The sequence below is a fragment of the Zea mays genome, chromosome 3 (genome assembly GCF_902167145.1).
Source record: "Zea mays cultivar B73 chromosome 3, Zm-B73-REFERENCE-NAM-5.0, whole genome shotgun sequence".
Taxonomy (NCBI): Eukaryota; Viridiplantae; Streptophyta; class Magnoliopsida; order Poales; family Poaceae; genus Zea; species Zea mays.
The window spans coordinates 191,241,225-191,253,899 of record NC_050098.1 but is presented as its reverse complement, the minus strand read 5'-3'; the positions used below and the strand labels follow the sequence as shown (position 1 = coordinate 191,253,899).

General features: G+C 51.7%; 1 protein-coding gene across 3 annotated transcripts in view; it reads right to left on the bottom strand.

Annotated features, from left to right (window-relative positions):
• The window catches only part of LOC100501495 (uncharacterized), a 47,747-nt gene that overhangs the window by 24,194 nt on the left and 10,878 nt on the right, over window positions 1–12,675 (bottom strand). For all 3 annotated transcript variants that reach the window (NM_001367256.1, XM_020549972.2, XM_020549974.2), the window contains exons 4-15: window positions 4,927–5,006; window positions 4,668–4,845; window positions 4,525–4,589; window positions 3,712–3,794; window positions 3,537–3,622; window positions 3,336–3,449; window positions 2,960–3,079; window positions 2,724–2,826; window positions 2,153–2,289; window positions 2,001–2,066; window positions 1,787–1,901; window positions 1,658–1,698 (exon numbers count right to left, since the gene is read on the bottom strand). In NM_001367256.1, the coding sequence (NP_001354185.1) occupies window positions 1,658–1,698; window positions 1,787–1,901; window positions 2,001–2,066; window positions 2,153–2,289; window positions 2,724–2,826; window positions 2,960–3,079; window positions 3,336–3,449; window positions 3,537–3,622; window positions 3,712–3,794; window positions 4,525–4,589; window positions 4,668–4,845; window positions 4,927–5,006 (1,188 nt within the window). The remainder of the gene's footprint in view (window positions 1–1,657; window positions 1,699–1,786; window positions 1,902–2,000; window positions 2,067–2,152; window positions 2,290–2,723; window positions 2,827–2,959; window positions 3,080–3,335; window positions 3,450–3,536; window positions 3,623–3,711; window positions 3,795–4,524; window positions 4,590–4,667; window positions 4,846–4,926; window positions 5,007–12,675) is intronic.

The window sequence follows — 12,675 nt, the reverse complement described above, 5'->3', positions numbered from 1 at the left end:
AATAGCAGGACTGTTTATGAGGCAATTACAGATAGAAAATGGATTTCTGATATTAAAGGTCCACTGACAGTGGGAGTCTTAATAGATTATCTCCAGTTGTGCGATATGACTTCAGTTTGGCAGCTGCAGCCTGAGGTTGAGGATAAACATGTTTTCAGTATTGCTCCTAATGGCATCTATTCAGCAAAGACTGCTTACGAAGGTTTCTTTTTGGGGTTTGTATTTTACCCTCATCACAAGAAAATTTGGAAAACTTGGACCTTGCCAAAATGTCGTTTCTTCATCTGGCTGGTTGCACAAAATTGAGTCTGGACAGAGGATAGGCTTGCTAAAAGAGGGCTGAGTCATCCTGAGAAGTGCCCCTTTTGTGATCAAGATGATGAAACTATTGATCATCTCCTCGTTACCCGTTCTTTCTCCAAGGAATTCTGGTATCTGTTGTTAAGGAAATTCGGTCTGCATTCTTTGGCTCCTCAACCAGATGTTGGCTCATATCTAGGCTGGTGCGAATTGGTGGGGAATATTGCTACTGGGTTCACAAAAAAAGGCCTTGATTCCCTTATCATTCTGAGAGCCTGGACCTTGTGGAAACATAGAAACAAATGCGTTTTTTATGGCTGCAACCCCAGTGTTACCATGAGTCTTAGAGCTGCTGATGAGGAAAGGACGCAATGAGAGATTGCTGGTGCCAAGGGGCTCTGCCATTTAGCTGTACCTTTAGCTGAGAATTAAGGAGGGTCTTATGGATTCATTTATGTATACTTCCTACTGGCCTTCTTTGGCCATCCCCCTTTTTTCTTCTTAATATATTATGGGGTGCAGTTCTCCTGTGTTTTCGAGAGAAAAAGAGTTGTGTGTGGCTCCAAAGAAGGCTTTCTGAAGGATAACATGCTCAACCCGCGAGAGCCGCGAAGTGCAACACTAGTAGAGTGAGGTGTGAATAGCGCCAGGTGGTCTAACCAAATCAAAGTGCTAAAGCTCGGGTGTGAGCACTCCATATGGGAGAGTGACTTGTGAGTCACCACTAGCAAGAGGATCTACGACAACCTTTGGCTTGCCTCAACAGGGATTAAGTTGTTGATAAACAACCAAACCTCTGAATAAAAATCGTCGTATCAAAGTGTCATCATCTTCCCGTCAGTTTGCAATTCCCCTTACTAGCTTGTATTTACTTGTTCATATACTTGTCCCTGATAGGCTAAGGGTAGGACCAATTGAGGAAAGAAAAGCTTGTCTAACAGTAGTTGAGATGGTTTGAACATATCGAATAGAGTGAATAGTGGGGTCCCAAGGCGCAATAGCAATAAGAGAGAAAGGCCGAAGTTGACATGATGAGAGGCAGTAAAAGAAGACAAGCCTTAAATAGGAGTGCACGGAAAACAGCTATCCATGTGCCTAAATCATGACTTGAGGTTTCTGTTGGGTTCCAATTCTAGCCTACCCCGACTTGCTTAAAACTAAAAGGCTTTTTGTTGTTGTTTACTCAGTAACAACATAAAATATTTTTTAAGCCATAACTAACAAAACACAATCACAAATGGTAATTTCAAAAAAAACAACGCAGCATAAGAACTGTAAATAGGCACTTGGGAGAAGAAGGCTGACAGGTTGCAAACATCTTCATATAATACTGAAATTAGAAGATCAATTAACATACCCCACGAGCAGATGTGGCTGCTCCAGATGTTGTGATTGGAGCTGGAAAAGTGTGGTTCATACAGAAATTAGACCAAAATAGACATCTGACCCATTTAAATACAAGTAGAACTACGAAAGAAAATCAAACCTGTCCCTGAACTCAGAACAGTGTCACTGGAAGAACCTATCATATCTGACAACTTCTTTTTCCTCACATCATCTAATTTCTCCAGGGATCGTTCCAATGGTTTCATACCAACCATCTATAGGGAGCAAGAGTAACAAAAATATCTAGGCTTTAAAAGCTACATTTTGATATATGCAATGGAATGAAGAGAGAAGCAAGCTCTCAAGAAGGAAACCTTGGCTATGGCAGTTAAAACAGAAAAAGAAGCATCTCGTACTTCTGGAGTACCATCATTCAAGCACTACATATTGAAAAACAGATCAGCACAAATACAAAACAGGAAATTAAAAACAGAGACATTAGTAGAACTATATAGTGATTATTCACCTCCATGCAGATAGGAACATATTCCTTGTGCAACTTTAGTACAGTCGCTTTATTGCTTGTTTCAATGCAAAATGCAACCCAGGTCAGCGTTGAGGAACGAACAAGGGGCACCTTGTTTTTTACAGCCACTCGAACATCTGCATTATCAAAAGACAGCATTTTCTTGTTCAGATTTTGATCAAAACTAAAAGGTTCATGTCTTGAGATTCAAAAAGGATTGTAAATGCTTCTTTTCTAGCCAAACTTTGGTAGGTTTCCCTTGATTTCACTTATAAAATACAAAAGGTCGGCATCTAAAAGTCATGTCATCAAATATTTCAAAATTAATTCAGACTTAATCTTGCCTCAAAAACGTTTTGGAAACTTAAATGACACAATTCTCATGTCCAGAGAACAAACTATACAAACTTATAGGGACCTGCGGTGCATTTCGAAAGAAATGTGGTTACACGATAATATGTTTTAGTCTTTTAGAGGAAATCAAAATATGATTCAGACAAAAAAAAACACAACAATGAAAATAATGCTACAGACAAACATCTGCCATAAAGATTGCTAGAAAATTACAAACCTTCAATCACATCAATAAGTGTAAAACAGCCAGACTTGTGCATCGCTTGAAGTGTTTGAGATAGTGCTTCTGTCATTGTCGGCTTTTTTTCTTTCAATTTTTCCTGTTGAAAAGTATCAGAACAAATGAAAATACGTAAGTTTCAATTCAATGGGCATCAAAGCCCATACAGTAAAGCAACAAAAAGATTTAATAGGAAGTTTCAGTTATTCGAGAAAAAGGATTGTTGTTCTTACAAGTAAAACCGAAAGGAGCATTCGGGCATTTCCAGAAAAATGGGCTCTTAAACCTCTAGCTAAATTCCCTATTGCCTGAGTAGCTTCCACCGAAACAGCCAAATTAACATCTGTGATGAGCTGCAGCACAAAACACCACCATAAGAATAAAAAAATACTAATATTGAATACCACAACACCTAACACCCAACCTTAGATAGAAGTGCTAATTTCTAAGCCAAAATGCCAAATTATCACACTACTGATTATAAGAGTACAAAAAAGAACATAATACAAACACCCAAAGAGTGGTAGCTGAAAATTTGGACGATTAACGTATCACAAGGATTTAGAAGATCATGCAATAGAGGCGAAAAACCAATCTCAGAGACTTGACCTTCTTTAGTGTCCGGCAAATTTCATGAAAATCACCAGGAGCAATTTTTTTTGCTGACGCAAGCTTGGTTAGCTCTGCCACAGCATCCCTTCTCTCTGACCATTTAGTTGCTTTCTGGCATCACACACCAAAAACCAATATGATGACTACTTTTCATATGATAGTGTGGCCAATAGTGTGCATTCAAGACAGGTCACATACCACACCGTCCCAAAATCCAGACTTTTCTAGTGGGGTTAAAATGTCTACAGGATCAACAAGGTCGTATTCATCGATCTCCACAGGGGCTGCAAAGCAGAATTATGTAAGTATTTCCATCATTAGTCTGAACAAACTATCAACAGCAATATCCATATAATAATCCTCAGAAGAACACCATCTGCCACAGCCTCTTCAGAAGTGTTAGCCCCACTTGTCTCTGGCACAGCCTCCTCCTCAAGTTCCTTCTCTTGTTCAGATCTGGAACACAATGCCAAATCACCGCTTTCAATGCATCATGAAACAAGTCAAAGAAGATCATATTCATAACATGATGTAGTATGCTTCGTTAGCATTATGTAGATTGTACAGGTGATTTAAACAAATCTATAGCAGTTCAACAGTACAATCTACACATTTCTTATGGCCCACAAAGTGCATAAATGCAAAAGAAGCAAATGCAGCATTGATACAAATGTTAGGACCAAAAACTAACAAACTTTGTTCAGTCCAAAAACAATGTCAGGAAAGTTTACGAGTTGTGTGTGTTCCACAAAATATGCTCACTACACCATCCATCCTAGGAGACAAAATGGTTAAATAAATGAACTGAAAATTCCTAGTCAAGGTCTTAGTAGTCCAAGCCCATGTACTCGCTTAAGGTTGTTTATTGGTATTCTGGTTAAAATACACAGATGGCAGTGAAACCATGTATATATTATAAACGAGATGCACAAATTACATAAACTACCATCACGTAACAAAATATAGTATCAACACATAATCCACAGGCTATCTACCGACTCTAAAGGCAGGCAAATAATTATTCAAATATAAATAGTACTACAGTTAACTTCACTTGGCGTTTAAAATGGTTGTGTAGGATCACAGTCCTATAATCTGAACCAAGAATAAGCCAGAAGTGTTTTCGTTTAATTAACTAATTACAACAAAAGGAAGAATTATATTTAAAAGGCAAAAATAGAAACACCTTATTTTTCGAGTTGGCTTAGCAAATCCAGACACGTTTGCCAACTCTGCTTCCAGCTCCTTTTTCTGTAAACACAAAGAATTGGTTATATTAATGGGTGATAGAACACGACTACTTATGTTAAACTTTTAAGGATAACGCACCATAGTATCCCTCATCTTCTCGAACAAAATAGACTTTACAGGGTCTTTGCCAATCCACCGACAAAGCTCTAGTGTCAAACCCTTAGAAGAAGCCCGGACATTCTGGTCTGGATGGTCAAACAGCTCCGGAAGCATCTTCAGAATCTTTTTGGGTGGCACTACCTTAGTTCCAAATTCGCTAGCAGAGGAAAGATGTTGGTAAGAGTTGACAAGAACTTACCAAATCAGTGAGCCAAAGAAGAACCAGCCAGGAACATACCTGAGTGCTTGAAACATCACATCAATAGCAGGTACAACTGCTTTAGCCACTTTGTTCTTCACAGCCTTCTCCATAGATTCCTGACAGGAGAACAACATGCAGTTTTCTTGAGCATGTTACCATGCTATACAATTATAAGAGGGCACATGGGATTTAAACAGGTGTGCAACTATACGTTTTTTTGGTGAGCAAAAAAACAAAACATGAACAGTGGCTGTTTTGCAAGACCTTGGGGGGGGGGGGGGGGGGGGCTTATAGATGGTGTAACACAAATACACAAAATGGTAACCATGACCATAATTGAAATGCACAAATGTTTTTAATGGGAGCAATTAGTTATCTCGCTCAGAAGAAGACTCTGGTACTAGCTAAACCGTTTTTTATGATAGCAACTATTAAGGCCCATGTGGTTAGTAACATAGTACCAAAGCAGGTTAGGGTTAGGGCCTAATCCCAATTTTTTCTGGTCGTCATCCCCGTCGTTCGTCTGGCGGACCTTCATTGTTCCCATTGTCGCAGACTTCTTCCATCCACCGCGCGCCGCCGTAGCGGCTTCTTCCGGCCGTCGCGCGCCCAGGCCCGTCCACCGCCCCGCCGTTGTTCGGACCCACCCCAGGCCCGTGCCCGCCGACCCGCGTCCGGATCCGCGCATCCAGGTCGTCCGCCGCCGTCTGTCAAGGGCGTCGGGCCCGAGGGTAGGAGGACCGCGGCTCCGAAGGTCGTAGCCGCCGTCCGTGTTGCCGACCGGGTTATGCCCCCAGGAACGGCGGTCTTCGTCAACGGGTTATGCCCCCTGTTGCCGAGTAGAGAGAGGTAGGAGACTGAGATAAAACTTTCTTGCCCTCATCATGGGTGCTTACAGGGGGTATATAAGGCCATAGGCCAGGGCTACTAAAGGAAGCCACTAATCACTCTTATTCCCTTCTAAATCTATCCCAGATTATTAAAGGAAAGCCATCAATCACTAATCACTCTTATTCCCTTCTAAATCTAGCTCGGACTAATAAAGGAAAGCCATCAATCACAGATCACTCCTATTCCTTCTAAATCTAGCCCGGACTAATAGGAAGGCCATCAATCACTTTTATTCTTTCCAGATCTAGCCGCTAGGCCTGGCTGCCTGCTGGATCAGGCGCTGCCTGCTGGATCAGGCGTCCTACGCGCTCAGCCGCGCGCCGCACGTCGCGTGCCCTGTGCCGACGTGTGTACGTATTTCCGTACATCACATCTCTCCCCTCCTCGAGAGGCAGCTCGTCCTCGAGCTGAAATAGTGGGTATGAAGCGCGAAATGTGTCCACATCCTCCCAGGTAGCCGATGCCGGAGAGGCTCCCCGCCAGCGAATGAGGACCTGTCGAACTCCCCTGAGCAGCCGCATCTTGACTGCTTGCTCTGGCTCTGGAATAACTGCGCCGTGGCGAACCGAAGGTAGAGCTGGAGGCTCTTGCGGAGGCGCGCCGTGGAACTTCTTGAGAAGCCCCACGTGGAAGACGTCGTGGAGGCGAGCTTGAGGAGGCAGGGCCAGGCGGACAGCCACGGCGTTGATGCGCTCGACGACGCGGTAAGGGTCGTAGAACCGCGGCTTCAGCTTGCCAGCCGACGAGTCGGGCATGGAGGCCGTCGGGCGCTGGCGTAGACGAAGCAGCACCCACTCGCCGACCTATATGTCGATGTCACGATGTAGACGATCATAATGATGTTTCTGGACAGCCTGGGCCTGCTCCAGCCGGTGACGGATATCTGCCAGGAACTCCACGCGCTCCTCCAAAGTCCTGGCCACCGCAGGCACCCGCGTTGCCCCCTGCTCGTAGGAGCGAAGTGAGGGAGGGTCGCGACCATAGACGACGCGGAACGGCGTGTCGCGCAGGGACGACTGGAAAGCGGTGTTGAAGATGTATTCCGCCCATGGGAGCCAGCGCAACCAGTCGCGGGGTCGATCTCCCGTCAAGCACCTGAGATACATGATGATGACCTTGTTCGCCGATTCGGACTGGCCGTCTGACTGGGGATGAAATGCCGTGGTCATCTGTAGCTTGGTACCGCTCAAGCGCATCAGCTCGGTCCAGAAGTTGGAGGTGAACACCGAGTCCCGGTCAGAGACGATCGACTGGGGAATGCCGTGGAGACGGACGATGTCGGTGAAGAATGTCTGCGCCACAGACTCGGCCGTGTACGGGTGCGCCAGGGGAACGAAATGTGCATACTTGCTGAAGCGGTCTATCACCGTGAAGATGACGGTCTTGCCGCGGACGCGAGGCAGCGCTTCGACGAAATCCATGGCGATGTCCGTCCATACCCCTTGCGGCACCGGCAGGGGCAACAGCAAGCCGACCGGGTGCTGATGGTCGGGCTTGTTGCGTTGGCAGACTGCACAGCCACGAATCAGATCCTGCACCACACGTTTCATGTGAGAAAAATGGAAGTCGCGCCGGAGTCGGTGCAGGGTGCGCTGTACGCCCTCATGGCCTTCCTCGTGGACCGCCACCAAGATCTCCTGGAGCAGCGGGGAGGCGGGCGGAATGTACAGCCGGCCCGCATAGTGGACGAGGCCGTCGGTTAGCGCCCAGGGCCGTGACCTGGTGCCGCTGCTGATGTCGTGCTGGAGGGCCGCGAGCGTGGGGTCGACGGTGTGTGCCTGACGGAGCCGATCTATGAAGTCGAAGCGTGGTCCGGACAAGGCCAGCACCAAGCCCTCCTCCGGTGTGTCGCGGCGTGAGAGCGCGTCCGCGACGGCATTGGTATGTCCCGGCTTGTACTCGACGGAGAAGTCGAAGCCGAGAAGTTTGCCCACCCAGTGGTGTTGTGGTATGGTGGACAGCCTCTGATCCAGCAAGTACTTGAGGCTGTAGTGATCGGTCTTGACTTCGAATCGGCGCCCCCAAAGGTAGGGCCTCCAATGGCGGATTGCCTGGACGAGGCCGATCAGCTCCCGCTCATAGGCGGCTAGGGCGCGGTGACGAGGCGCCACGGGCCGACTGAAGAAGGCCACGGGGTGGCTGTCCTGGACCAGCACCGCCCCGAAGCCGTGGGACGAAGCGTCGCATTCGACGACGAACGTCTTGGAGAAGTCCGGCATGGCGAGTACCGGGGCCGACGTGACCGCCTCCTTCAGGGCGGCGAAGGCAGCCGCCGTCTCGTCCGACCACAGGAACCCGTCCTTCTTGAGCAGGGCGGTCAGCGGCGCGGCGATTGTGCCATAGTTGTGCACGAATTTCCGGTAGTACCCGGCAAGACCGAGGAAACCGCGAACCGCGCGGGCCGACCGCGGCTGCTGCCAGTCGCGCACCGCCTGCACCTTGGCGGGGTCCATGGCGACTCCGGCCGCGCGAGACGACATGTCCCAGGTACGCGACGGAGGAGGCCGCGAAAGCGCACTTAGAGCGCTTGACGAAGAGCTGGTGCTGCTGAAGCGCGCCGAAGACAGCACGCAGGTGACGAAGGTGGTCCGCCCATGTGCGGCTGTAAATCAAAATGTCGTCAAAAAATACCAGCACGAAGCGGCGGAGGAAGGGGCGCAGGACGTCGTTCATCATGGCCTGGAATGTGGCGGGAGCGTTGCACAGCCCGAACGCCATGACCAGGAACTCGTAGAGGCCGTCATGTGTGCGGAACGCCGTCTTGTGCACGTCAGTCGGCCGCATGCGGACCTGGTGGTACCCGGAGCGCAAGTCGAGCTTGGTGAAGAAGCATGCCCCGTGGAGCTCGTCCAGCAGCTCGTCGACGACTGGGATAGGGAATGCGTCCTTGATCGTGAGCGCGTTAAGCGCCCGGTAGTCGACGCAGAAACGCCACGATCCGTCCGGCTTCTTGACGAGGAGGACCGGGGACGAGAACGCGGAGTCGCTGCGACGCACGATGCCTTGTGCGATCATTGCTGCACATTGTCGCTCCAACTCATCTTTGTGGGCCGCCGGGTAACGTTACGGCCGGACCGCTACCGGCAGTGTGCCCGACTTGAGTACGATGCTGTGGTCACGCGCCCGCGGCGGTGGCAGGCCCGCGGGCTCGGCGAAGAGGCCATCGAACGTGGTCAGCAGCTCCTCCAGCAAGGCTTCGGGCGCCGTGATGCTGTCGAGGCGCGGTGTGCGCCGGGCGGCCACGTCCTCCCAGCAGACGGGGCGGCCATGGCGTGTGAAGGCCACGGTGCGCGTGGTGAAGTCCCACACCATCTTGCCTAGCGTGACCATCCACTGGGTGCCGAGGACGACGTCGTAGCCGGCCAGTGGCATCACATAGAGGTCGACGCAAAAGTCCTCGCCTGCGATGGTGATCGGGGCCTGACGGAAAACACCCGGGCAGGCGATGCGCTCGCCATTCGCCACGGTGGCCGTGAGGCGTGGGCTGGTCTGGACAGCAAGCCCCGTGCGTGACGCTGCGGCCTCGGCGATGAAGTTATGCGTGGAGCCAGTGTCCAGCAGGGCGGTCAGCGTCACGGCGCCCACTTGCACGCGCACCTGCATGGAGTCACAAATGGGCATACCAGCCACAGCGCGAAGGGAGAACAATGGTGCGGAGGTGTCGACGGCGTCAGCCTCCTGGGCAGCGTCCTCCAGCTCGAAGCCGTCAATGTAGAAGACGCGGCGACACACCCGATTGTGCCCGCGGGAGTACGACTCATTACAGTTGTAACACAAGCCAAGACGACGACGTTCCGCCTGCTCCTCCGTCGTAAGGCGCTTGGCAGCCCCAGCCGCGCCGCGTGGAGGAGGCGCCGGGAGGGCCAGCTGCTGTGCTGGGGGAACCGGTACGGGAAGCACCGGAGGCGCGCCGGCCGCTGGCAGCGCTGGCCGCGTAGGTAGAGCGGGCAGGGCCGCGCGCGGGGCCGCCCGACCGAGTAGGGGGTTGAGCCGGTCTAGCTCCACCAGTTCCAGCATCCTGGCCAGGCTCATGGCTGCGGCCAGGGACTCCGGCGCGTGAACGCGGACCTGATGGCTCAGCGGCGGCAGCAGCCCCCCTTGTGTACAGTTGTACGCGCTGGCTTTCCTGCAGCCGGCCAGCACGCGAAAGAAGGGCCTGGAAGCGGTTGGAATATTCTTCCACCGATCTCGTGCGTCGACACTCCGTCAGCTCGAACAGCGGCGCTGATCTCAGCGCTGGTCCGAACCGGAGGTTGAGGAGTTCCTTGAAGCGACCCCAGGGCGGCGTGCCCTCATCCTCCTGGAGTTGGAGGAACCACAGCTGGGCCGCGTCGTCCATGTTGTAAGATGCCATCCATACCTTTTCCTCCGGCATGGTGCGTTGATGTCGAAAGTACGACTCGCACTTGTTGATGAAGATCAGCAGGTCGGACTTGCCGTCATAGCGCGGGAACTCCATCCTCTGGAACTTCGGCGGGTGATCCGTGCGGGGCTGCCCATCTTGGTGGCCGCCGTAGTCGGTCGCAGAGGCGACCTTCTCCTGCATGATCACCATGTCGGACTGCATCTTGGACATGTTGGTGGACAGGGTCTGGAGCATCTGCATGACGTCGGCCATGGAGGGTTGAGCGCCGTCACCCATGGTGATGAACCTGGACGTAGCGGTGGACGGGGAGGTGGGGGCTGGTGGTGGTGGTGCGGCTGAAGGGCTGGGGGTGGTGGTTGGGGATCGCCGACTTCCTGATACCAGGTTGTCAAGGGCGTCGGGCCCGAGGGTAGGAGGACCGCGGCTCCGAAGGTCGTAGCCGCCGTCCGTGTTGCCGACCGGGTTATGCCCCCAGGAACGGCGGTCTTCGTCAACGGGTTATGCCCCCTGTTGCCGAGTAGAGAGAGGTAGGAGACTGAGATAAAACTTTCTTGCCCTCATCATGGGTGCTTACAGGGGGTATATAAGGCCATAGGCCAGGGCTACTAAAGGAAGCCACTAATCACTCTTATTCCCTTCTAAATCTATCCCAGATTATTAAAGGAAAGCCATCAATCACTAATCACTCTTATTCCCTTCTAAATCTAGCCCGGACTAATAAAGGAAAGCCATCAATCACAGATCACTCCTATTCCTTCTAAATCTAGCCCGGACTAATAGGAAGGCCATCAATCACTTTTATTCTTTCCAGATCTAGCCGCTAGGCCTGGCTGCCTGCTGGATCAGGCGCTGCCTGCTGGATCAGGCGTCCTGCGCGCTCAGCCGCGCGCCGCACGTCGCGTGCCCTGTGCCGACGTGTGTACGTATTTCCGTACATCACACCGTCCCGATCCGCCGTCCCAGGTCCGTCCCCGCCGGTCCACCCTGTCCGGATCTATCGTCTGGCGGCCCAGCTCCGTCGCCCCCTGTCCAGATCTACAGCCCAGCGGCCCAGCTCTGCCGCCCCTGTTCCGTCGTTGCCGCCTGGTGGTCCAGGACACCCCTCCCGCACCCTCCGCTGCTGTCCAAAGCAGAGTGTCGCTGGTGGTCTAGAACGCCCGTCCTACACCCTCTGCTGCTGTCTAGAGCAGAGTGTCGCTGGTGGTCTAGAACGCCCGTCCTACACCCTCTGCTGCTGTCTAGAGCAGAGTGTCGCTGCTGCCCTGGGCAGAGTTTCCAGGCTGTGTTCTTCACTCCATCACCGACGGTTTTGGCCTCTACTGTTATTCATCTCTCGGTCATCTCTTCAGTTCTTATTGGTCATTCTTTTGCTGCTATCACTGTTGTGTTATCCAATCAATCCAACATCATGTCGGACAATGCTATTGTTGTTAACATCATTCTTGATGGTCACAACTATCCAGAATGGGCCTTCTGTGTTCAGACTGCACTGTGTGGTCATGGATTGCTTTTTCACTTAATTGAGGATCCACCTTGTCAAGGGCACCGAACCCCTGACTTGCGGGACCTCGGCTACGCAGTTCGTAGCCCTCGGCCGTCTTCTCCGGTGAGGTTATTCCCCTAAACCGTAGGCTTAATAGAGAGAGAGAGGGGGGGATTATGATAATGATCTTGCTTGATTTATTCCCTGCTGCCATGCGGCTTATAAATAGCCCTATGGCTAACCAACTTCTCCTACAAACTCTCAACTAACTCCTACTTTCTTGGACTTATCTGCTGCTAACCAACTCTCCACAATTCTCTCATCTCAATCTTATTCTCTAGCCTTATCCCAGCTCATCTCAATCTTATTCTCTAGCCTTATCCCAGCCTGGCTGTTGCCTCTTGGGCGCGTTCAGCTCGCTCACGCGCACGCCGAATGTCACGGGCACGTCGTTGCCTGACGTATGGCCGGTCGTACATGACATCTATCCCCTCCTCGAAGACCAGCTCATCCTCGAGCTTGAACGCTGGATGCCGGGCGCGAAAGTCGTCGACGTCCTCCCAAGTTGCTGACTCGGCCGGCTCGCCGCGCCACTGGACAAGCACCTGACGGACACCACGTGCCAGGCGAGCCCGCACCACCCGGGCTGGTTCAGGCACCACCGCACCGTCGATGGTCGGAGGCAGGGTCGGTGGCGACGTTGGTGGCGCACCCACAAACTTTTTCAGCACGCCAATGTGGAACACATCATGAAGACGAGTGTCGGCCAGAAGCTCCAAGCGCACAGCCACGTCGTTGATCAACTCCGAGACGCGGTACGGCCCGACGTAACGGGGCTTGAGCTTCCCAGCTACCGTGCGCGGCAGTGAGGCAACGGCGCGCTGGCGTAGACGTAGAAGAGCCCAGTCGCCAACCTGGTAGGTGACCAGCCGGTGCGACTTGTCATAGTGGTGCTTCTGGGCGGCCTGCGCCTGCTGGAGACGGTAGCGCATGTCCGCGAGGAAGGCCTCCCTTGCCTCCATCTCTTGAGCCACTGCCTCGACCC